Source organism: Xenopus laevis, chromosome 1S (genome assembly GCF_017654675.1).
Source record: "Xenopus laevis strain J_2021 chromosome 1S, Xenopus_laevis_v10.1, whole genome shotgun sequence".
Lineage (NCBI taxonomy): Eukaryota > Metazoa > Chordata > Amphibia > Anura > Pipidae > Xenopus > Xenopus laevis.
The window spans coordinates 15,154,027-15,179,932 of record NC_054372.1 but is presented as its reverse complement, the minus strand read 5'-3'; the positions used below and the strand labels follow the sequence as shown (position 1 = coordinate 15,179,932).

The window sequence follows — 25,906 nt, the reverse complement described above, 5'->3', positions numbered from 1 at the left end:
GCTATATCTGTAATTTGATCTTCATTATTTTCTATTAGAAAATTATGTAGATGTTAAATAAACCCAATAGGCTGGTTTTGCTTCCAATGAGGATTAATTATATCTTAGTTGGGATCAAGTACAAGTTACTGTTTTATTATTACAGAGGAAAAGAAAAATTATTAAAATAAAATTGGATTATTATTATTATTAGACAGGCTTTCTGTAATTTGGGGCTTTCTGGATAATGGGTTTCCAGATAACGGATCCCATACCTGTACAATGTGACTGTAAGCAAATAAAAGGCAAAGTCAAAGAACACAAAAAAGGGAGCAGAGTAGAGTTAGGAACTATAGCAGAAGGCACCAGGCACTTACAAACACCACTAACTGTATACCTGTATAGCTGAGATGTGATAGTGTAGCAATGCTTTGGATTTGGGCTAGGGATGCACCGAATCCACTATATTGGATTCGGCCAAATAACGAACTGAATCCCAATTTGCATATGCAAATTAGGGGTGGGAAGGGAAAAACATTTTTTACTTCCTTGTTTTGTGACCAAAAAGTCACGTGATTTTCCCTCTCCGCCCCTAATTTGCATATGCAAATCAGGATTCGGTTCGGCCGGACAGAAGGATTCGGCCAAATCCGAATCCTGCTGAAAAAGGCCGAATCCTGGATTCGATGCATCCCTAATTTGGGCTGAGTGCTTCTTAGTTGCTGCCCTGGACAGCCTGTTAATATTAACTAACTACAGTTCTGGGATGGAGTACAATGGACATGGTCCATATAAGTGGTTTCGCTAAGCATTTTGGCCTGTCATATTGATGGCTTATTCCTTGAGGCAGAGAGGTTGGGAGCCCTGACCATTAATATGTATGGAATCCCATTATTTCTCATGGTGCCTTACTGGCAGATGGCGTTTGTAGCAGTAGCATTCCTGCATGGCTCACACAGCTCTGAAATTGAACCTTGTTAAAGGAATTGTTCAGTGTGAAAATAAAAACTGGGTAAATAGATAGGCTGTGCAAAATAAAAAATGTTTTTAATATAGTTAGTTAGCCAAAAATGTAATGTATAAAGGCTGGAGTGACTGGATGTCTAACATAATAGCCAGAACACTACTTCCTGCTTTGCAGCTCTCTTGCTTTCCACTGATTGGTTACCAATGAGTAACCAATCAGAGACTTGAGGGGGAGCCACATGGGTCATAACTGTTGCTTTTGAATCTGAGCTGAATGCTGAGGATCAATTGCAAAATCACTGAACAATTATGTCCCATGTGGCCCCCCTTCAAGTCACTGACTAACTCAGAGTTAGAGAGCTGAAAAGCAGGAAGTATCATTACCCAAAGGAAATAAACAGAACAGGAAGTGGAGTGGAAACAATTTGTGATTTTTGTTTTCTATTACAGAACAGTGACCAAAACAGAATTATCTAGCGGGGACAAAGACAGCACTGTAGGAAAGGTCAGGCTCTATTTGCAGATGGATCCTGTTTTGGAGCATTAATTTAGCTCTCGCTTCAGTACAAGAAGTTTCCATTGTGCAGCTGTAAGACCGGCAGGAATGTGGAGCAGGTTGCTCAGTTATGGCTCATGGACACTATCACTGCTTCATTTAATAATATGCACCTGCTTTGTGCCCACTGAGAACAACAAGCAAGAGGTTGGGGAGCAACATGTTGGGGATCACTGGTTTATTACAGGAACATTAAACTTCCCAGTGTTGCTGCTTATCTTACATAGTCACCATTTACATTTTGGTAGTCAGTTAAAAGAAAAAAGAAGCTGCACAGAAGATGCATTCAAAAATACAGATATCCGTGCAGAGGATCTACACTCATTTTCATCCAGCCATGTCATTATAATAAAGAAGAAGAAATTAGGGTAAAGCCGTGCGTTTATTCTTCTTCCCTCTAGGGCAGTCAACATAAGGCTGGGATAACTAATTAAAAAGCATCTGGATGGACAATGGTTGTTCATTGCCAGTGTATTGCAATATCCTATATTCACTGTAGAGTTATGGGACCTGTTATCCAGAATGCTCGGGACCTGGGGGTTTCCAGATAATGGATCTTTCTGTAATTTGGATCTTCATACCTTAAAGGGGTGGTTCACCTTTAAATCAACTTTTAGTATGTTATAGAATGGCCTATTCTAAGTAACCTTTAAATCTGTTTCCATTATTTATTTTTTATAGTTTTTTTTTAATTATTTGCCTTTTTCTTCTGACTCTTTCCAGCTTTCAAATGGGGGTCACTGACTCCTTCTAAAAACAAATGCTCCGTAAGGCTACACAAGTATTGTTATTGCTACTTTTTATTACTCATTTTTCTATTCAGGTCCACTATTATTCATATAACAACCTTTGATATAACTTTTTATTACTCATTATTCTATTCAGGTCCACTCTTATTCATATACCAGGCTCTAAATCAAACCAGTGCATGGTTGCTAGGGTAATTTGGACCCTAGCCACCAGTTTGCTGAAACTGGAGAGCTGCTGAATCAAAAGCTAAATAACTCAAAAACCACAAATAATAAATGAAAACCAATAGCAAATTGTCTTTGATTATCACTCTCTACATCATACTAAAAGTTATATCAAAGGTGAACAACCCCTTTAAGTCTACTAGAAAATCCTGTAAACATTAAATAAACCCAATAGGCTGGTTGTGCCTCCAATAAGGATTAATTATATCTTAGTTGGGATCAAGTACAAGTTACTGTTTTATTATTACAGAGAAAAAGGAAATCATTTATAAATGTTCTAATACAAATTAACCAGTCTAGCCTGATATGTGCATTTGGAAATACAAGGGGGCAAATTCACTAAGATTCGTAGTTGCGCCAGGCGCAACTTCGCCGCGCTTCGCCGCACTTCGCCGCACTTCGCCAGGCGTAGTTTCGCCAGCGCTCCACAAATTCACTAAAATCCGAAGTTGCGCACAGGGGTAGCGTAAGGTTGCGAAGTTGCGCTAGCGTTGATTCGCTAAGTGAAGCGAAGTTTCGCTAGCGAAGGTTAATTTCAAATTTCAGTGGAGGAATACGTATCAGCACTACAAATGCCTAGAAAACCTTCAAAACATCAAATAAAAATTTTATTTTGCCCTACACATGTGCCCACTGTATAGGTAAGTTGCCATGAGTCAGGAAATGTAGGGGGGAAGGAGGGGAGCCCTAAAAAATTTTTCGATCTTTTTCAGCCTATCACCCATAATGTAGAAAACACGCCAGCGTTTTTTTGGGACTTAGAAAAAATTTTGACTTTTTTTGAAGCAATCCCTATCTACTCTATTGCGCTTCGCCTGGTCTGAGGTGGCGAAGGAAGTCTAGCGTAAAAGGTAGCGTTCAGTACACTGCGCGCGTTAGTGAATTTGCGTAGTTAAGTCCATAGCGAAAATTCTCCAGGCGTAAGGGTGCGAAGTAACACTAGCGAATCTACGCCAGCGTTCGTTAGTGAATTTGCGAAGTAACGAAAATGCCCAATGCTAGCGAATTGACACTAGCGTTCGGCGCTTCGGCGCTTAGTGAATTTGCCCCATGGAGTGGACAGTACCTTACCAGTTGCAGCTTATGATTAGGTTCTTACCTTTACACACGAAGCATTTAATATGGAAATATTTGCTTTGCACCCGCAGCACCTCTCCCTTACAGGGATTCCCACAGTTGTGGCAGAGGATGGCATTTCCCGAGGGCTTATTCAGTGGGCTCTGAACAGCTTGGTGCTGGGATACTGATATGGAGAGAAAAGCAATAGTTTAGCAAGGACAGCATTACAAAATATTTGCCCTGTGGCCCCAGCATCACCGAAGGCCTTTGAGAAGACAAGCTGATAAATGTGCAAATGGCGATATGTTGGTTCAAAATAAGATATTTTATATGTTCATTCCTGTGATATCTGAACTACATCTGTGAACAACCCGTCACCAGATACTGAATATACAGGATGATATTGATACATGAGTTGCTGGTGTGAGGGTGGAAAAATCCATCAAAACAACCAAATTGGTGACCTCACCAGTGGCGTTACTAGATATTACTGAGCCCCACAGCAAATTATCTTTCAGGCCCCAAAAAATGTCTAGCGGTTTACCTGTATTACCAATATTTATTGAAATTGCTTATGAATTGGGGCCCCTATATCTCCTGGGCTCCCCTGCAGCCGCAGGGTCTGTTTTCTCTATAGTTACACCCCTGGACCTCGCCAATCAAGCAGATGTGTCCCTGTATGGTCAGTTTCATTTGTGGTGTACTATATGACAACAGCACTATGTAGCTAAGGCATATACATCCAAAAGAACAATTCAGCCCTACAGGTGCACTTCTGCTATTATGTAAGAACCTCGCTTTAAGGGCCCTCCTGCAGGGGGGCAGCAACAAGCGAGAGTTGGAGAGGAAAGGTGGGGCAAAGAATGGAGGAAGGTAAACAGGGGTGGGGTTGAAGGGATCATGGCTACAGTCACATTACTACTGTAATCATATATTGCATATACATGAATTGCTGTGGCAAAACCTTTGATTTTATGCTCCTTAATTTTAAGTTTTTAAGTAAATAACCTGTGTCTTTAGTAGGAATGCACCGAATCGAGGATTCAGTTCGGGATTCAGCCTTTTGCAGTAGAATTGGGATTTGGCCGAATCCTTGTGCTTGGCCGAACCCAAATCCAAATTTGCATATGCAAATTAGAGTTGGGAAGGGAAGTCACATGACATTTCGTCACAAAACAAGGAAGTAAAACATTTTTTCCCCATCTTCCTTTCCACTGGTTCGGCCCAGTTATCGGCCAAATCTTCAACGAAGGATTCGGCCAAATCCCAAATAGTGGATTCGGTGCATCCCCAGTGATTACGGTGATAATGACTTCACGTCAGGAAATTATTTCTTGTAACCATTACAGTAAGTACAAACAGGGCCGGATATATATATTGGGTGCCCCTAGGCCCACTGCTGTTAGTCGCTCCCCTTGAAAGGGATTGGTGCACGGGAAATTAAAAAAATGATTGTATCTCCAGCACATTCCCAGTGTTTCTGAACCAATGTGGGTGTGGTTGGGCAGCATATCACCCCCTAAAATCCTGCCGCCCTAGGCCCGGGTCTTGGTGGCCTTTCCACAAATCCAGGCCTGAGTACAAAGAGGAATTAGGTTGAAGAAAATTTCAGCAGCAAATCCCAGTGGGCCGTTTCCGCTGATGTAAGCCTGTAGTTACACTACTCCTCCTTGCCAACACTGTATGAGCACAAGCAGAGACAATGCATGAACAGTGCCCTCCACAATGTTATTATCAGATAGTAGGCAAATACACCCCCGTCCTCCCCCCAGCCCCTTCCCTGGAGCTCTTCCATACATTCATTTTATGCAGCGGTGTAATTAGTGAGTAGGATGCAGAGCGCAGGTGTGTTGTGACAATGCCTCCCTCCTCCGTGTGACTCACACACATTGACTTATTCTGGAGAATACTAGTTAAGCGATCCTAATTTGCACTCCCACGCACATGTCAGGGAACCTTTTTTTTTTCATTTCTTCTGTTAAAAATTAAACCGTGCTGTAATATGTTTCTTTTATCTGATCTTCGTCTGAATTTGTTATTCACTCCTCTGATGCCACCTTGGTGCAGACCACTGGGCAATGGCACACGGGGCACTTTAAGTATCTGCTACTGATCTCAGTCTGAGCACCACGGGGGCGATCCAGTCCTGTGGCCAATCATTATCCCACTCCTAGTGTGCCACACACCTCAATTTTACTCTTAAAGGAAAACTATACCCCAAAGAATGTAGGTCTCTATATAAATACTGTATATTGCATTAAACAGCTCATATGTAAAACCCTGCTTCATCTAAATAAACCATTTTCATAATATACTTTTGTAGTACAGGTAGTGCTAGAAAATTGCCATTTAAGGAATAGGGGCAGCCCATTGGGATCCTAGGATTCACGGTGCACACAAACAAACCAAAAAAAAAAAAAACAAACAGGTTAGGTCACATGAGCCAATTAACAGACAGAGTTCTGTCTTTTGCTCCAACACTTCCTGTCACCGTTAAGAGCTGCAGTATTTCTGGTAAGGTGATCTTTGAGGCAGCACAGTGAATATCATAAAACGGCTCAAGGCAACCCCCCACCTGAGCTGCTTTAGAAGGTGAAAAATGACACTTTACACTTCAATATTAGAAAAATGGTCAGAAATCTAAAGTGATTGGGAAAAGTCTTTATTTCTTCCTATCTGAAACCAACTGAACTGAAAAAAGTGCTGGAAGGTGAACAACCTCTTTAAAGGGATTCTTCACCTTTGCGTTAACTTTTAGTATGATGTAGAGAGTGATATTTTCAGACTATTTGCAATTTTAATTTTAATTTAGCTTTTTATTCAGCAGCATTTCAGTTTGCAATGTCAGTAATCTGGTTGCTAGGGTCCAAATTACCCGAGCAACCATGCATTGATTTGAATGAGAATAGGGAATATTAATATGGGAGGGTCAGAATAGAAAGATGAGTAATAAAACGTAGCAATAACAATAAATTTGTAGCTTTACATAGCATTTGTTTTTAGATGGGGTCAGTGACCCCCTTTTGAAAGCTGGAAAGAGTCAGAAGAAGTCAAATAATTCATAAACTATAAAAAAATAAATAATGAAGACCAATTGGAAAATTGCTTAGAAGTGGCCATTCTATAACATACTAAAAGTTAACCTAAAGGTGAACCACCCCTTTAACTGTTTTAAATGGATACATTTATTTGATTGATCTTTGTCCCTGCTGAGCAGAATCCCAGAGTTTAATTAAATTTTAGGCAGCTGTTAGAATTGATACAATATTCCAAAGATATGGCTGACAAATGTATCAACCAATTGTTCAAACTAAATGTAGCAAATTATAACAGTTCAGAATCTGCTCCTGGGTCACTGAGACACCAGAGACACAAACATTCAACTTTAATTAATTTTAACAAAATTTTAAACATAAATTTTTGAAAAAACTGTAAAAAATAAAAAATGCAAAGCAATTGAAAAAAGTCTTTATTTCTGATGAACAATCTGAAAACAACTCAACTGAAAAAAAAAAGTGTTTGGAAGGTGAACAAACTGTGTGCTCTCTCTACCCGGTGGGTGCATTCTGGGTCCTCTGCGGACGCACTCCAGTCAGCGCCAGATTTCATTGATGGCCGCCCCTAGGCCGCGCGGTCCGACCAGGCGGCCGCACGGTCCTAGCACCCACCTACACCTCCCCTTCCCAGCGCGCTGGCAAAAAAACGCCGGCGCAGCTGCTGTAATTGAATGGGGACGCACACGTCCCCATAATGCGGGTGGGCGGCATGCCATCCCTATTTTTTTGCCGCCCTAGGCACGGGCCTATGCGGCCTTGCCGCAAATCCGGGCCTGACTCCAGTAGACTATGACATGCAATTGTACATTAGCGGTGACATCACTGCAGGTGTTCACCGCATTCTGAGGCCATAGGCACCATCTTTCTTTAGGGTTTTGTGTCTCCTTCTGCTCCATCACTTCCTTCTCCTCTTCTACTGCTTATTTCCAGTCTAGTCTCTGAAGTTAGTAGGATCCCAGCTAGAACTGCAGCAGAAAGTTCTGGGGCCCCAAAAGAGCGTAGATTAAAACCGGGACTAGTTGGGCTCTCCAACACAAGAGTCAGATTTGTGTCAGCAGCCTTTCTCCCTGGATCCTGTCTAACTGGTAAAATACATGAACCCTTTAAATATGCATTTTTGGGGTATATCTTTCCTTTAAGATCAATTAAAGCCAAGTTCACTGGGTGCCAATAAACTAACATTTTCCCCCAATTTCTCAATACGTTTTTGCAATTGATCCCTATGGGGTACTGGACCCCTTTTTGTCTCCTCTAGTTCCTCGTGCAGCAGGGAAGGCAGTTGCTTATTTATACTTGATGTTTAGTAACAGAGACTTATGTATAAACAAGCTCTGGGATGGAGCCACATACACATGCCATTCCTAGCCTACGTGGGATTAATTTACTGCTGGTGCCACTCAGTCAGTTGTAGGTATGTGAATAAGCAATTTGCTTCTGGCTTATTTATTTTGTGACACTGCTACAGCTGCATGTGCCTTGGTAACTTGGATTCATCCCCAGTGACTCATGGAGGGTGATATTTAATCCCGTTATCATCCTGTACACAACTGAGCCAAAAAAGGAATCTCGTCTTGCCATGGATACAGAAGTTTCTTACTGATTGCCAGCATTGTTCAGTGTTTTGCTCCACTCAGAATATATTTCTCATGTATCATCGTCCCACTTATCTCCTCAGCTACGGGAAGGGGGAGTATAAACATGAAACACTGAATTCTCATTGCACTGTTCCACATGAAGGTTCAAGAGCCACATTTTCTAACGGGGGGCAAATTAACCTTATCTTTTTCCACAATGTAACTTTGTGCCCAGCGTAATTGCCCCTCCAGCAGCAGCCACTACTGTAGGTGCACCTGGGTAATTATGGGCAAGGCTGTCCATTTACATGTGTGAATACACTTACACAAATTATGCAGTTGGGCACAATGTGAGTGTGTGGGCTCCGTGTATTCAGATGCTTTGGGACCAAGCCAGGTCAGCGGATAGCCAGCACCACCAGTGCTGGGTCTGAAACTACAGTTGTGCGGCGGATCTTTTACATGTCCACTTATATGCCCATCAACTTAGTGCAATGTCATAGATGTAAACCACTGCATGCTTGTAAGCAATGTGCACTATAGTCATGAACCCTCCAAAAAGCTGTCAATGGCAAATGTAGAGTACAGGGCTCCCCTGTTACTGGATTTCCAAAGAATGCAACCTTAGATGCCAATGTCATCTCCACTCACATAATGAGCCAGCCAGAGCACAACCCCATTCCACTCTTCCCCGCCATACACTCTTCATTTGGACATACTACCGACATCATTCCTATCGCCAGTGTTTGCACTGGGCCAGCAAATGATTTTGAAAGCTGTTTAAATCTCCCTCCCAGTCACACGCGATGATGCTGGTAGACAGGACCCTAAAATTGTGCCACCTTAGGACTGAGCCTATTGTGGTTTCCCCATAAATCTAGGCCTGCTTAAGGGAATTACTAGGGACCAGTTCTAAAATTTTAGGTTGGTGGATATCACCATGGAACTAACCCAATTATCTCTCCTTGGTGGAGGATAGGCTGCTGATCTACTTAAATGGCATGTAAAGGCAAAAAAATAAAATCCCATTTTTACTTTCTTTAATGAAAAAGAAACCTATCTCCAATATACTTTTATTAAAAAATATGTACCGTTTTTATAAGAAACCTGACTGTATGCAGTGAAATTCTCCCTTCATTTACTGCTGTGGATAGGAATTGTCAGACGGTCCCTAACTGCTGAGCAGGGAAACAATCATACTTATGAACAGCAGGGGGAGCCCCCGCCTTACTTCCCAGCCATGCAGAACTCAAGCAGCTTTGTTTATGACGATCCCTAAGCAGCCCAGACTACACTGAGCATGTGCACAGTCTTAAGGTGCCCATACACTGAGAGATCCGCTCATTTGGAAATGTCGCCAAACAAGCGGATCTCCCTCCGATATGCCCACCTTGAGGTGGGCAATATCGGGCTGATCCGATCGTGGGCCCTAGGGCCCAACGATCGGATTCTAACGAGGCCTTAACGGGCGGTCGGATCGCAGGACCGCATCAACGAATAGATGCGGCCGCGATCCGACGGGATTTTCTGTCCCATCCGATCGGTGAAGCCCGTCAAGGGGCCCCATACATGGGCCAATAAGCTGCCGACACGGTCTGTCGGCAGCTTTTATCGGCCCGTGTATGGCCACCTTTAGTCTTGCAAAGATTTATAACATAGTTACAAGATGGTGACCCCCTGTAGCCAACTTTGAAAGCATAAATTATTTGTTTGATTAGGCTTGTGGTGCAGTAAGTTCATGTTTATGTTTAGTATACAAAATACAGCATTTCTAGCCTTATTCTATTTTAGACTTTACATGCCATTTAAGAGTGGCTAACCTGTTTTACTGAGCTTATTTTGGGATTTAGCCCTAAACTGATCCAATTCACGCTCCACTGAACCTTAAACTCCATGCATAGGACCTACATCCTCTCCCTTCCTTTGGAGAAATCTTAAAGAGAATGAATTAGACCGCAAAACTGATTTTTACAAATACTAAGGAAGTCAACTGATCGCAACATTACTACTGCTCCCAAACATGACCTGCATCATCAGTGGAGCTTCACTAAGCATTCAAACTTATCTACCTTGGAGAAACACTGAGCTGAAAGATAGGTCCTACATGCCATATTTTCCATGAGGAACTTAATATAAAGGGGACAAACCTTTTAGAGACATTCCATCATATTCTTTCATATTAGGACACACCCAATGGCACTAGGGAGGTGGCTGTTACACAAAACATCTGCAACAAGTGACCTTTGAGAACTCCTATTTTATTTCTTTCCCCTTCTAAATGCCAAAATTAAATCAGATTTAGTTGCCCTGTAGGAACAATACTGCACATTACATCTCAGCAGGAAATATTCCCCCATAAGTATTCTTTCAGCACATATCAATGTCTTCTTTGCTATTCCAGCAATACATGAGATTGTGACCGGATTAATAATTCAGAGAAAGCAGCCGCAGGAATAGTCGGAGAGCATTATGAATACTTTCTGATATCTGAGCCCTTACCATCTTTAAAAAGCAGGATGATTTAAACAAGGAACCTACTGAATAGCTTTAATAGAGAGAGCTTCCTCTCCAGAAGAATAGAAGGTACTGGAAAACAAAGAGAAGAACCCCGAGTGGCCCTGATTGAAAAGACGGAACGGAATAAGAGCCGACATGAGAATAGAGCAGGCAAGGAGTCGCTCAGTCTGCAACAGAAATAGCTGCAGTGTAACTCAGCCAACACCACGCAGAATGCTAAGGGGCCTGTAAATCTGTCATCTCTTTGGGGGACAAAGCATTTGTAAGCATATAACTCCCACACCTTTGTTACCCATATGTAAAGAACATTTTAGAATCTGACATCTAGGAAGTATTATATACTGCTCCTCAAAATTATATAACAAAAACTCGAAAGGCAGACGGCACTTCTGAAAATAGGGTTTATTGGAATTCCTGCTGGAAAAACCTAACGCGTTTCGGGAGTTATCCCTTAGTCATAGGTTAGCTAACCTATGACTAAAGGGATAACTCCCGAAACGCGTTAGGTTTTTCCAGCAGGAATTCCAATAAACCCTATTTTCAGAAGTGCCGTCTGCCTTTCGAGTTTTTGTCGTGTTTACAGTGGGGACACTGTTTGACGGAGCATCTGACCTGAGGGGAGAGCGGTGAGCATGTGCGGTCCTTTTTTGCCTTTCTACCTCAAAATTATATACCCTTCCTAATTTTATGGGATCATAAAATACTGTAAAAGGGAGGAGGAATAGCTTACTCACACTTACTACCCAGCAATTATTATTATTATTATTATTAATAATAATAATAAAAATAACAACATGTATTTTAGAGCGCCAACATATTTCAGAATGAGGGTAGGCTTCTCTAAATAAGTGTGTTTTAAGAGATCTTTTGAAAGCAGAAAGGTTCAGAAAAAGTCAGACAGACCGTGGGAGAAAGTGAGTATGAGTGAGGTGTGAGCCCCATAGGTCAGGGCAGTAGGTGAATCAGGTTTTAGTAATTGCAAATACTGTATGTTGAAGGAGTTAGTGATGAAATGATCATGAATAGCGGTGAGTTTGTTGCAAACAGAGCAGACGTTCCAGAGAGCACAGGAAAGATCTGAGAATAAATATTAAAGGAGAAGGAAAGGCCTATTAATTTGGGGTGCCAAGTGATTATATATAATTACTTCACACCCTGGGCCAGTGCTCCTATTAGGAGGAAACTGCACCGGTCCGGAGGTTCTTCCAGTGAGCACCATGGATTGAATGGCTTCTTTCTTCAAATTTCCCAGGGCAGATGCATGCGCAGTAGAACAACTTCTTCGCTAAAGTTCGGCTTTTCGCTCTATTGCGCATGCACACCCGAGCCAGGAAAGAATAAGCTGGAAGCCAATCGATCCCTGGTGCTCCCTGGAATAACCCCGGGCCTGTAAAGTTTTCTGCTGATAGGAGCACTGGCCTGGGGTTTCAGTTAACTATATACAATCACTTGGGGGTGCCTAACTTTTGGCACCCCCAAGTCATACCTCCCAAATGTCCCGTTTTGAGCGGGACGGTCCCTCTTTTGACAGCTCAACCCGCAGTCTTGCGTTTGTACTGGAAAGTCCCTATTTCTCTGCAATGAACAGCCAAACCCAGATAAAATCTTTCTACCTTAATTGGCTCTGGGCAGAATAGATACTTAAGATACATGTGTAACAGTTTTCTCCCATGGAAGAAGTTAGACAGCTTAAAGGGCAATTCACCATCATTAGTAAAACTGTAATAAAACATAAAACCAACAGAAATGTGTTCAAACTTTCATAACCTGCCAAATTTTGTAAAACAGCATTGTAGTTAGAAGGTGTGGCTGCAAAAAAAGGGCATGGACAAAAAAATTTGCTGCAGCAAATTGTTTTGTCCCTCTTTCCGTTTCCAGAATGTTGGGAGGTATGCCCCAAGTAATAGCCCTCAGCCCTTTCTTTTTCTGGCTGTTCAGTGCAGGAATTCAAAGAGAAAGTCAGGGCATTTCAGTAACAATCCGGGACTGAGCTGTCAAAATCGGGACTGTCCGGGGATTAAAGGGGACAGTTGGATGGTATGCTTTTGTGTTCTAAATTGTAGGTGACTGTTCAACTCTTATTGCTGATTGGTTGCTGTGGGCAACATCACTGGTTATGTTTGTCTCCAATGTTAACAATACACATCTTTACTGCAGGTCTCTATAAACATATCTAACTCATAACACAGCTTTAAGCTCGCTGTTTATTCGAATAGTAGCATGTGCCAATGGATAATAATCCCATATAGAAAAACTGTCACTTTAAGTACTAAAGTCAGCCCTCTGGCTCTGGGGCATTGTTCTCTCACACAAACCAAGGATATACATACATGCTGGATTACATTAGCCAATAAGGAAGGAGATTACTTCTTCCTGTTACAGGTAAGACCATATATATATATATATATATATATATATATATATAGTGAATAAAGTACCCCCTCTTGTAAATTATAAGGATATTATAAGTTGCCGAGGAGTTTCATGACCATATAAAAACACGAGGCCAAAGGCCGAGTGTTTTTATACAGGTCATGGAACTCCGAGGTAACTTCTAATATCCTCATATTTTGCAACAGGGGGTACTATATTTATTATAATACACAAGTTTCAGTGAGTCATGTGACAGAAATGACATCAGAACTCACCGTTTATAACTGATGACATCAGAAATCACCATTTATAAAGATATAATTTACAGGCTATTCATGGCTTTTGTGAATTTTATGTATATACATATATATATAGATATAGATATATATAGATATATAGATATATGCTAAGCTCTGCATTCCCCTAGCAACCATGCATTGCTTTGAATAAGAGGCTGGAATATGAATAGGAGAGGCCTGAATAGAAAGATGAGTAATAAAAAGTAACAATACATTTGTAGCCTTACAGAGCATTTGTGTTTAGATGGGGTCAGTGACCCCCTTTCGAAGATAGAAAGAGAATGGCAAAATAACACAGCCCACACACTGTGATGTGTATATTGTTCCGCACGCTACTTTTGGATTCTAGAACAATGATTGTGCTTCCAGCCTTGGTTACTTCATCGTGTATTGCCCACCTGCCTGCAAACGTTATTGGAAAATCAATGTCAGTTAAGAAGGGCCAATAGTCTGTTAATATAAATGAGAGGGACCTTGAAAGCAGAGGGAGAGCAGGTCATCTCATTTACTGGAGAACATTTACTAAGCAGCTATAAAAGCTAAACAAAATTAGGAGCTCTTAAAAATCCTTTGATGGGGGGGGTATTTTAAGGAAAAGGCAGTAGAGTGGAAACAGGGGTGTCTTCTATAAACACTGGGCACCTTTGCATCAGGACAATTAGTCAGTTGTTTGCTTTCATTGTTCTATGTGCTGTAAGACATGTGTTAAAAACAATTATTATTTTGTGTATTTTCACCAGTGGAATACAGTTGAAAACTGTGTATTGCTGCAGTAAGCAAGGCTATTTCATTCGCCATCTTGGGAAAAGCCGCATAAATGGGTCCCTCCATTTAGAATTCTGTAACTGCCCAGTTAGAGGTGGCTAATCTGATTATACTGAAGGTGAGCTGCAGATAAAAGGAGTGTGGGATTACACCTCAGAGTCGTGGGATACCTCCTTGTGCCGGAGGAGGGTGTGGCTCACTGAAGACCTTCTTGTGCTGGAGGGAGGTATGGTGCTGCCAGAGGCTGGTGTGTTCATATCCCTGGAGGGGAGGCACACGCTCAGAAAAGTTACTAGTGCAAATCAACAGCTTGTCACAGCGCATACAGTATGTTCAGCTGGCTGAAAAAAAGCCAATTAGGCTAGGACTACACAGACTTTTCCGTCGGTGACAAATAGGGTTGCCACCTGGCCGGTAAAAATTATGGTTGATCCCAATGTTATTAATTGGGGAAAAAGATAAATATATTGGAAGGACGGTATTTTTTTCCAGAAAAGGTGGCAACCCTAGCGACAAAACGCCTGCGGCTGCTACATCTGTGTCCGACTGTCGCGTCGGACGAACGATGCAACACCAGGCGACTTTTGTATTAATTACCCTGTTTCCTGTCGCATCAGTCTTCCCGCGGGAAACGTCTGTGTAGTCCTAGCCTTAGTGATTGGTTGCCATGGGTTACTGCCCAGGTGCAAATTTGTTCAGTGTTTATAAATGATCCCCAGGGGGTCTTGAAGAGGTTATGTGGGTTACCAAGGCTCCGTACCTTGACCATACAGCCCTAATACCTATTAAACCCAACGTTAGTTTGCTGTAAAGTTCTCTGATTATTGTGACTTTTGCATCAGTTTTTAGCTCGGATGGGAGGCATCTATAACTGGGAGCCAGGTAGAGTTGACCTGTATGGGCCCCTAAAAATCGTACACAAGTTAACAGAGAGCTGAGGTTGCCCTTTAGTGATCTGTGGTGAACGTTATTTTCACTCTTTAATCAATTTTTAATGCACTGTTCCAGGCAGGGCCATCCATTGATCACACGGGCCTCATTGCAGTGGATCCTTGCAAAAAGTACTGTAAAATGGGGTTCGCCTCCAATGAAAAAGAAAAGCCCCACACATGTGGTAACATCCAATTATAGCAAATTCCACCCACTTCACCACAAGTCCTGCCCATTGCCAATATGAACCTTGGGGTCTCTTAGGGCCCCTCTGCCATGGTGGCCTTGAATGAAGTAACCCCCTTTTCCCCCTAATGGTGATTCTCGTTCCTAGTGTACTAATTGGCAGCAACACTTGATATATGATATAGGATTGCTTAGCTAGAATTCTGTGGTCCTGAGGTTTAACAGAAAATAAATCTTTTCGTTATGTAGAGGGAAATATATTAAGATATGCAACATTAAAAATTCTAGGGGCCTCATATATGGCGCCTGACTAACAGAAAAGGATGCCCATTAGCTATCATTTTGAAGATGGGGCAAAATAATACATTTTAATTAGAAGAATCACAATCCGGCACCCAGAATCCAGAACCAATGCTTGGCTCCCTGGTCTCAGCTCTTGCTTCCGCCTTTAACAGCCGCCTTTCACCTCGGGAGGAGCCCTCGGCTAATCGGATGCCGCCAGATCTTATAAAGAGAGGAGCCAAGCTAAGGGTTCTGGACGAGCAGAGGGGCAGGATCGTTAAACAAAGTCTTTTTGGGCAGAAGGTCAAGGAACAGATGAAAGCGTAGTCAAAACAGGCCGGGTCGGAAGTCGGACAGGCAAGGGTCAAAACCAGAAGATCAATCAGAAGAGTCAAACAGGCACGGGTCGGATTACGGATTTCAGAATAATCGGGTAACAGGCCAAGGTCAGGATCACAGATTTCAGGAAAGTCAGGCAAGCAGGGGTCAAACACAGGAATCAGAATATCACAAAAGCACCCAGGAACTCACTAAGACGAACCAAACAACGGGTGAACATTAATATTACAAGGTCCCTTTAATACCATTTGAATTTGGCGCATTTGCACAATGACATCATGACGCCAGCGTCAAATGTGCATATAACACTGAAGTGTGCGCCACACGCACCATAGAGGATCAGTGAGGCAGGAAGAAAGATCAACGCGGCGGGCGTCCCCGCCGAAGGCACGGCGGCCATTCCTGCTGGCCCACTAGACCACCAGGGTGAGTACTTATTACAGAATCATAAACACATGTTCATTTCACAGTGAGTTATTACAATAAGTCAACGGGAGAGGTCCCGAAGATATCCTGATCTGCGCTGGGTTTCATGCAAAAATCCGAAAAATCCATACAATTCTTATTTTTAGTAACATTTTCACCATATATATTACTTTTTTTCTGCGCTGGAATTTTTCAGGAAAATTTTTTGATAAATAAGGGGAAATAACCCGTGTGGATTTGGTTGGAGTATATTATAGAAAATAATGAGATAAATTTGGGTTTTGAGAAATAACCCCCCTAAACTTTTATTTCATTAAATAATAAAGCCTAGAAAGGTCAACCTTTTTTCTTGGCAAAGTAATTGTTTTCTGGAACAGCCGCATTACACTGAAATGAACTCTGTGCTTCTTCCTAATCAACTCCAAGTAGGTCACTGGCATGAAACTTAATTGAAATCCAAAATATTGCTCTGACTAATTGTATTGTGACCCTGTTATGAATCCAGCAGCTTCCAATACAAATGTATGAAATTCCTCACCAGCTAATTAAATAATAAAGTCATAAACAAGGCTTTTATTAAATCATTTTATTAAAGTCACGTACTTGTGGGTTTTATTTTATTTCTGTGCCTACACGAATAGAATTTTTTTTGCAAAGCTTTAAAGGGAAAGTACACTTACAACGAACTTCTATTTTGATGCTGGGCAACCGATTATCCAAAAAGCTCCAAATTACGGGAAATTATTTCCCTTTTCCGCTGTAATAATAAAAAGTACCTTGCACTTAATCACAACTAAGATCGAATTAATCAAAACTGTTGGCAAAACTGGGTTTTAATTAATGTTTGAATAATTTTTAGTACAGGTCAAGTATGGCAATCCAAATACCAGTCTGGATAACAGGTGCCATTGTGGTATTGTGCCTGTTTTAATGTGTCTTTTTAAATATTGAACTAGCTCCTTAACTTTTCTTCTTCTGTTCAGATTATTTAATTAAAAGCAACAAGACGACTGGGAAAATCCCACCCTTTTCAGTTGCACAGCAAACCATGTAAATAAAATTAAATTAAATGGAATTAAGTTTAATTTAATTAAATTTAACGGAGAACTAAAGCTAAACAAAGAATAAAGTTAGAAAAGCTGCACATTATTTTTTGAAACCTCATTTTTCCAAATTAGGAAATCCAGACAGGACATTTAAGTGAATGACATGGCGACCAGTCATTTGCTGATCACCATGTCATCAGTCCCGCCCCCTACAGCACACGCCCCCGACATCACATGTTCCACCCACTGACATCACCGTCCCATTCCTGACAGCACCCACCCCTGACGTCACTGGGCCCACCCATTTTCCCAACACAATAAAGGTGGCAACCCTAAACACACAATATACTGTATATATTGAATATAAATCACAATATAAAACTGGTTTATTATTAATACAGATTCCCATTACATGGCAGCTCAAAAATCAGTGCATTCTGCATTAGATAATGTACTAATCAGCCCTGTAGCATCAGCTTTTATGACATATGATGCTCATTTTTTGCTGATTTGCAGCAACTCCTAAGCTTAGCTTCTCAATAGTTGCCCAGACCACACTGAGCATGTGCAGTGCCACTGACCCTTCTAACAAAATCCAAGATGGTGACCCCCCTTGGGCACAACATTTAAGGCCTGAATCATTCTTCTTTGTAGCACTGCTTTTAAACGAATGTGCTGCTGCCTGTATGTGACTGCAATAGGATGTATCCTCTGATTCCCAATTAGGAAATTCTGTGATCAGGTCTGGTTGTACATGCAGAAAGTCTAACGTGGTACAGGGTATATTCATGTAGGTACTTTATAAAAAATGTGCTGCTTGGAGGCACAAATGTAGTTTCCCCATAAAGCTTTTTTTTTAAACTCACTTAATCAGGTCATTATTATAATAACACTCAGCATGCAAAAAGAATTAAAAAAAAAATACATATAAAATGATCCCTGTAATTACAACTACCATTGTACATTACTTGAATAAGAAATAAATCTGTACGTGTGGTGATAATTATAGTTCAACTGGAGGGCTGACAGTTGCCTACCTCTTTGCACGTGTATGATCCACACATCTAAACAATATCTGCGCAGTGCCACAACATATGTAACTGAGATCTTTTAATCGGTGTAACCCTATTCAAGATTTTGTTAGATCCTAACAAGCATCAACATTTACCAATTTCCTTTGAGAAGAATATAGCAAGACCCTCATTGCACTTCCACATTAAAGGGGATCTGTGACCTTATCAAATAATTTCAAATCCTATTTTATGAGGTTAGCCAAGCAACATAAACTTTACTTGCACTATAAAAATTATTTAAATCTTGGTTTTTTTAAGTCTTGGAATTCACAATCACAGCATGCAGGCAGCAGCCATTTTTCAAGTTTTGCATCATGTCAAAATCATTTTTATATGCCAGAATGGGTTCATGATGCTCATGCCCATGCAATGGCTACACAATTAGATGGTGACAAGGGAGGGGGGATGGGAGGAGGACACTGACATCTAGTGCAGACTGGAAAGTGAAAGTAATTCCTTGCCCCACAACTATGCCTAAGGCATAGAGGAGGGACAGGCAAAATATGATTGACAGCTGAGACTTTAAATGAGTTTATAACAGGTATGGATGTTCTGATAAAAAAATAATTTAGGTTTTATGTTTGATTGATTTGAAAAGGACTTTTATTATGCAGATTTTTATGTCTGGGTGGCAGGTTTCCTTTAAAAAATGGTTAGTGCTGAACAGTATCTAGTAGTCAAAGGCAACTGGACATCTATGGACAGATTTATCAAAGGTCGAATCTTCAATTTATGTGAATTATTTTTTACTCTAATAAATTCGAATATACTCACAACTCGAATGGGAGATTATTTACGAAAAAATGCTAACGTCTAATATTAGAGAGCTGATAAATTCAAATCGAGTTTTCCCTCCGAACAAAACTCAAATGTCAGGAATCTTCAAATGGTTCAATAGACCTCTGCCATTGACTTGTAAATGAATTTGGCAGGTTTTAGGTGGAGAACATTCAAATTAGATTCCATGGTCGAGGTGTGATAAATCTCACATTCGAATTTACATTCGAATTGCAAGATTATGATTCGGATGTGTGAATTTTTACACCAAAAAATGATTCGAAAATTCTAATTCAAATTTGAATTATCTATTCGACCTTTAATAAATCTGCCCCTTAGAGTTTTTCTTGAAAACATTTCACCACTTCAAATGGTTCTGCAGTTGAAGAAGCCACTCGGATGAGTGATGAAACATTTTCAAGAAAAACTCAAAATATCCAGTTGCCTTTGACTTAATTCTACTAGATACTGGATATCATGATGCAATTTTGTTATAGGGGTGTATGTCATCTCACAGTGAGAGCTGTGCATGGGTACAATATGACATATTGCATATCCATTAAAGACTTTGGATGTGCAGTCCTTGTACTCACGAATAAATCATGTGGATGGCTTAAAGGCAGTGAAGATGTTTTTTAACAGATTCTTGCCGTCAAGAACACAAATTGATTTTCTGCTGGAAGCCATTGAATTTATTCTGTCACACAACATTATGTCCTTTAATGGACAAATATATTGCCAAATTACAGGCACGGCTATGGGGACAAAGTTTGCACCCTCATATGCCGGCAATGTGGGAGGAGGAGTACATCTTTGGTTTAGATAACCCCTACAACGATGACATCATGGGATGGCATTGATACTTCGATGATGTCATCATGGTATGGAGTGGCCCTATGGATGAGTTGAACCATTTTCTTGACTATGTTAACGATAACCCATATGACATTAAGTTCTCTATGCAATACCATACAGAACACATAGATTTTCTAGATTTAACTTTTTATGCAGAAAATAATAGAGTTATGTCCACATTATACAGAAAAGAAATAGCTGGAAATACTATTCTGAGAAAAGATTAGTTTCATCCTACACATACAGTAAAATCTATACCTTATGCTCAATTGGTGAGAAATACCGTAACTGCACAGAGGATAACGTTTTTTACCAGCAAGCGAAAGAAGAATGCGAAAGATTGAAATGCAGATGTTATAGTAAAAGAGGATTGGCAGATGCAATGAAGAAAGCAGAGAAATTAAAGGGCAAACAAGGTAAAAATGAGAATAAAATAGGAAAATCAGAAATGGATAGAGAACAGACAAAAAAAATTAAGATAGATTCTAGAATATGGACTACAATATGCAGTTAGGAATAGCATAATAAAAAATACTGATTCAGATATACGGGCGCTAAATTCAACTCCGATGGTTATTAGCAGAAAGAACAAGTCTATAGCAAGCCAAGTTGCCCACAATAGGCTAAAGAAAGATCTTAAAAAGAAAAATACATGGTTGGAGCTAAAAGGATTCTTCCCTTGCAAAAGTTGCGTAGTATGCAAAAGCAATAGTTTTAAAAAGGTGAACAAATTTTGTAATAAAGATAGCAGTCAAAGATAAAGACAACCCAATATATAGACAATTTGAGGGCGTACATGGGGGATCACTTCAGGAGTTTAAGATGTTTTGTATCAACAATATAAACGAAAAAAGTGGAGGTAGCCTAACCACAAAGCAATTAAGATTAGAATCAAACTGGATTTTTAGATTGGGAACAATTATACCCGAGGGAATGAATAGTCACTTTTTCTTACATCACTGTGGCACTAAAATGTTGGTTTTAAAACTAAGATTTTAAACATTAAAGTAATTATTAACTCACTAAAACATTTTTTATATACAGGTATGGGACCTGTTATCCAGAATGCTTGGGACCTGGGGTTTTCTGGATAACGGATCTTGTCGTAATTTGGGTCTTCATGCCTTAAGTCTACTAGAAATTCATTTAAACATTAAGGGGCACATTTACTTAGGGTCGAATATCGAGGGTTAATTAACCCTCGATATTCGACTGTCGAAGTTAAATCCTTTGACTTCGAATTTCGAAGTACTTGATCCAAACTAAGATATTATTAATATTTATTGGAAGCAAAACCAGCCTATTTGGGTTTATTTAATGTTTACAAGATTTTATAGTAGACTTAAGGTATGAAGATCCAAATTACAGAAAGATACCTTATACGGAAAACCCCAGGTCCTGAGCATTCTGGATAACAGGTTCCATACCTGTACTAGCACTAGGGTACTAGGGTATCTAGCCAAAAAATTGGCGGGTTCAAAATTCCTGTCATGGCAAGGACTGTGTTGACTTGTGACGCAGTCTTCACCCCAATGGCCTGTATTTACAGTTGTCGTGGTCAGGTCAATATCACCCTCCTCAATGTGGGAATATCTTGGAAGGATGGTGTAAGGTCAGTGTGGGAAGATTACATTTAAATGGTAGGCAAGAAGGTTTCCTGTACAGAGAAGAGACAGGGACACCAACATTCCAGGAAAATAGAACTTTGCCTTTACTTAAAGGCAAACAAAAAAATATATTAACAAGATGCTTGTCTTCATATAGCATCAAACATCTCTCTCTCTCTCTCTCTCTCTCTCTCTCTCTCTCTCTCTCTCTCTCTCTCTCTCTCTCTCTCTCTCTCTCTCTCACACACAGATGAGTTTGTAGTCTTCTTGACTACCACAGATCCTACCTAGACTCTGGACCACAAGATTAGCAGCCTGTTACTCACAGTTCAGCTATAGCTTCTCTCAGCCAGGCCACACAGCCTATTTCCAAGTCATGGCTGTATTTTTCCTAAACACTCCCTTGGAAATTGCTTTGTCTCTCAAGCTCAGGTTCAGGCACTTTCTCTCTCTCTATCTCTCTCTCTTTGTCTCAGGCTCCACAGGTCACTTGGTTCCTCTCCCACACTGGGAACAATCAAACCCCCAGGTACTAGAGCAAATCCCTTTTACCTCTACCAACAGCTCCCCACTAGGCTGCCACCAATCTCCACCAGGCATCCCCATTCAGGCAATATCATGCACTATAAATAAACACTTCCCTGTACATTTTCATGCCAAACATATGTGTATTCTGAACAATTCTCAGTTCATCAACAATCTTCAATAGTATCTCATCTAGGATAACCAGTTTTCAACATCTCCTAATTCTGAAGAATCAAGGTTCTACATTACTTCTGATAGACACTATTTTCAGGATCACTCTTTATTCTTAATTGTGAGTAACATTCTTCAATACTCTTCTAGATCTGAAGATGCATCACTCTTTCATAATCTCTTATATTGACTATCAATCTTTAATAAACTCCTACATCTGTACAATCCCATCTTATATCCGATAAGTACCAATCTTCAATACTCTTCAATACTCCCATACAATTATCATTCTTCTATACTCTATTACAAACGTGTATCAGTTTTCACATTGTTCATCTGCTACTTGTGTTATATCTCCCCTTATAAAATGATTCAAATGATTATTTGGCTCAGTCAGTGCATTTTCTTGATGTATTTGAAAGAGCAGCTGTGTGGGTCTGTAAAGTTCGCTTCCTCTGTACTCCCTGCGGATTATCTGTGTTTCATTTGTAAGGAATTCCAGGTCTGGGATCAACATGATGTTTGTTTTAAGACTAATATGTTGTCTATTTCAAGCTCTGCTACAAACATTAAAAACAAAATAGTGTGATGTGTTGAAAAAGGAGCCAATGTAAATAGTCGACTCGTCCAGAGGAGCTGAGGCTGAAAGGTGTGGATCGGGCAGAGATGCATTCTGAGACTTTGCAGTCAGGAAAACTTTTTATGGGGTGAAAGTCTTTGTGAACTAGGAGTAAATCAACTCTAAAGTTAAAAAAAACCCTACCCCCCTACCCTACATAGACCCCCCCCCCCAGTGTTACCCCAGGCAAATACCCCTAACGTTTTACTTACCCCTTGGTGCAGATTCAGGCATCGGAGTTCACGGGCACCATCTTCTTCTGTTCAGAAATCTTCGGAATGAGACAGATGTGGCGGCCCATGCACAATTGGAGCAATTTTCTGTCTCACGACAACTGCGCATGCGCCGAAACTATTGAAAATTTTCAAATCGCCGGCCTCATTCTGAAGATTACTGAAGCGACTAAAGATGGCGCCCGTGAACTCCGATGCCTGAATCTGCACCGAGGGGTAAGTAAAACGTTAGGGTCATTTTGGCGGGGTAACACTTAGGCTGGGGGGAGAAGGCGAGGGGGGGGGTCTAGGTAGGGGAGGGGGTAGGGGTTTTTTAACTTTAGGGTTTAGTACTCCTTTAAAGAAAAACTATACCCCTCCAACAATGTAGGTCTCTATAAAAAAGATATTGCATAAAACAGCTCATATGTAAAACCCTGCTTCATGTAAATAAACCATTCTCATAATAATATACTTTTTTAGTAGTATGTGCCATTGGGTAATTGCCAGTTCTAAAACTGGCATTTTAACAAATAAGGGCCATCCCCTGGGATCCTATGACTCACGGTGCACACAAACAAACCATACATGTTAGGTCACATGAGCCAATTAACAGACAGAGTTCTGTCTTTTGCTTCCACACTTCTTCCTGTTACAGTTAGAGCTGCAGTATTTCTGGTCAGGTGATCTCTTCCTGTTACAGTTAGAGTTGAAGTATTTCTGGTCAGGTGATCGCTGAGGCAGCACACAGACACACGAAATGGTGGTTCAAGAGATGTAAAAGGGCAATATTTACTTAAATATATATTCCAGTTGGTAAGATTCTTTAATATGCAACTTAATTTGATATAAATTATCTGTTGCTTAAGTATTCATTTTGGGGTATAGTTTTCCATTAACTAGTTTTGAGTGGGAGAAGCCATGATTGCTCTGATGAGGTTCCATCATCCACAAAATCCCTCTAGTGGCTACATTGTAGATAGTTTTAGTGGAATGCTTAATTATCGTTTCAAAACAATACCTTTTCACTAAAACATGTGTAATATTAAAAAAAAAGAAAAGAGCAGCCATACAAGGCAAGTATTGTTCCCAAAGTGCTGTGGTTATTCTTGTAAGGAAAACATACAGAGAATCACAGTTGGTCAGGTTGTATGTCATTATCAAAGCTTATAAACACTGATTATAATAAAACTTGTTTTTAAACCACACAGTTATAACCCAGCCTTTCTAGGGAATACATTTAATTCTGGAAGGAATTAAATTATCATTTTATATAACTAGGTGGGATAAGAGTCCATCCCTTTGTAAAAGCAATCTAAAATTAAATCAGGTGTAACCTGTTGCTTTGAACACCACACACCCAGTTAATTGCCCTCCGTCTGCATTATATAATGATTTCCATGATTGCAGCAGAGATTAGGCAGTTCCTGGTATGTGGTTTATTTCAAGACACAGACTCAACTGTGAGAGGCAAGGAACATTGAAAGAGCAGTTGTTGGATGCTGCAGATACATAAAAATGTACCAATGGCATAGCAACACTGCACCCTGAAACCAACATAATGGGGCTAAACTCGTCTGGCACTATAGTTTACAAAAAATTCAAACTGCTCACGCACACCCAGTAGAATACTAACCCTGGTGCTCGGGAAAAGGGCTTCAGCAAACCCACAACAATATGAAGAAAAGAATTCACCGGCACACAGGTATTGCTGGCAGGGTGAAAACCCTTGCTTTAAAGTTTAATAGTGCGACTATAGTTTACAAAACCATGCTATAATATGCAGTCCCAGATACAGAAAATGTAACCCGAATTAGTTGCTTACAGGTTCATTGGCTCCTGATAAAACTGACCATGCTGAGTGAATGTGATAGGGACTTTAGATTGTAAGCTCCACTGGGACAGGGACCGATGGGTAATCTCTGCAATGACCTGAAGTCTATGTTGTCTTTCTCTCTAATATATATATTTATATATATATATATATATATATATATATATATATATATATATATATATATATATATAGCTTTGCAAAATAGCGGCACTCACAGGGTCTTTTTAATGCAAATAAAAGGTTTTTATTGAACTCGACGTTTCGAGCCCACACAGGGCTCTTCGTCAGAAGAAAACAAATGAACAAAAAAAATGAAAAAATTAATTTGTTTTCTCCTGACGAATAGCCCTCTGTGGGCTCGAAACGTCGAGTTCAATAAAAACCTTTTATTTGCATTAAAAAGACCCTGTGAGTGCCGCTATTTTGCAAAGCTTTATCTACCCTCATTGCTGAGCACCCAGGTACTGCCTTTGTCTACGGAGTGCACTTTTGGACTTGGCTATATATATATATATATATCTATATATATATATATATATATATATATATATATATATATACATACAGTATATATATATATATATATATATATATATATATATATATATATATATATATATATATATAAATATATATATATATAGATAATAAGGGCTCTTACAGACGAGTGTTTTTAGCTGCACTACCCTGCATTCTGGTTTCATGCGTTCAGCCGCAGGAAGGGCAGGAGTAGACGCACTGAATTCTTTTCTCACACAGACGCATGTAAGCGATGAACGCAGGAAAAATGCAACATGCTGCGTCCCAACCTGCGTTCGGCGCTTACATGCGGCTGTGTGAGAAAAGAATTCAGTGCGTCTACTCCTGCATTCCTCTGCGGCTGAACACATGAAACCGAAATGC

The 25,906-nt window shown here is 40.3% G+C and overlaps 1 protein-coding gene across 6 annotated transcripts in view; it reads right to left on the bottom strand.

Annotated features, from left to right (window-relative positions):
* LOC108704157 (actin-binding LIM protein 2-like) overlaps window positions 1-25,906 on the bottom strand; it is a 115,548-nt gene that overhangs the window by 66,148 nt on the left and 23,494 nt on the right. For all 6 annotated transcript variants that reach the window (XM_041579384.1, XM_041579386.1, XM_041579387.1 and 3 more), the window contains exon 2: window positions 3,575-3,718. In XM_041579384.1, the coding sequence (XP_041435318.1) occupies window positions 3,575-3,718 (144 nt within the window). The remainder of the gene's footprint in view (window positions 1-3,574; window positions 3,719-25,906) is intronic.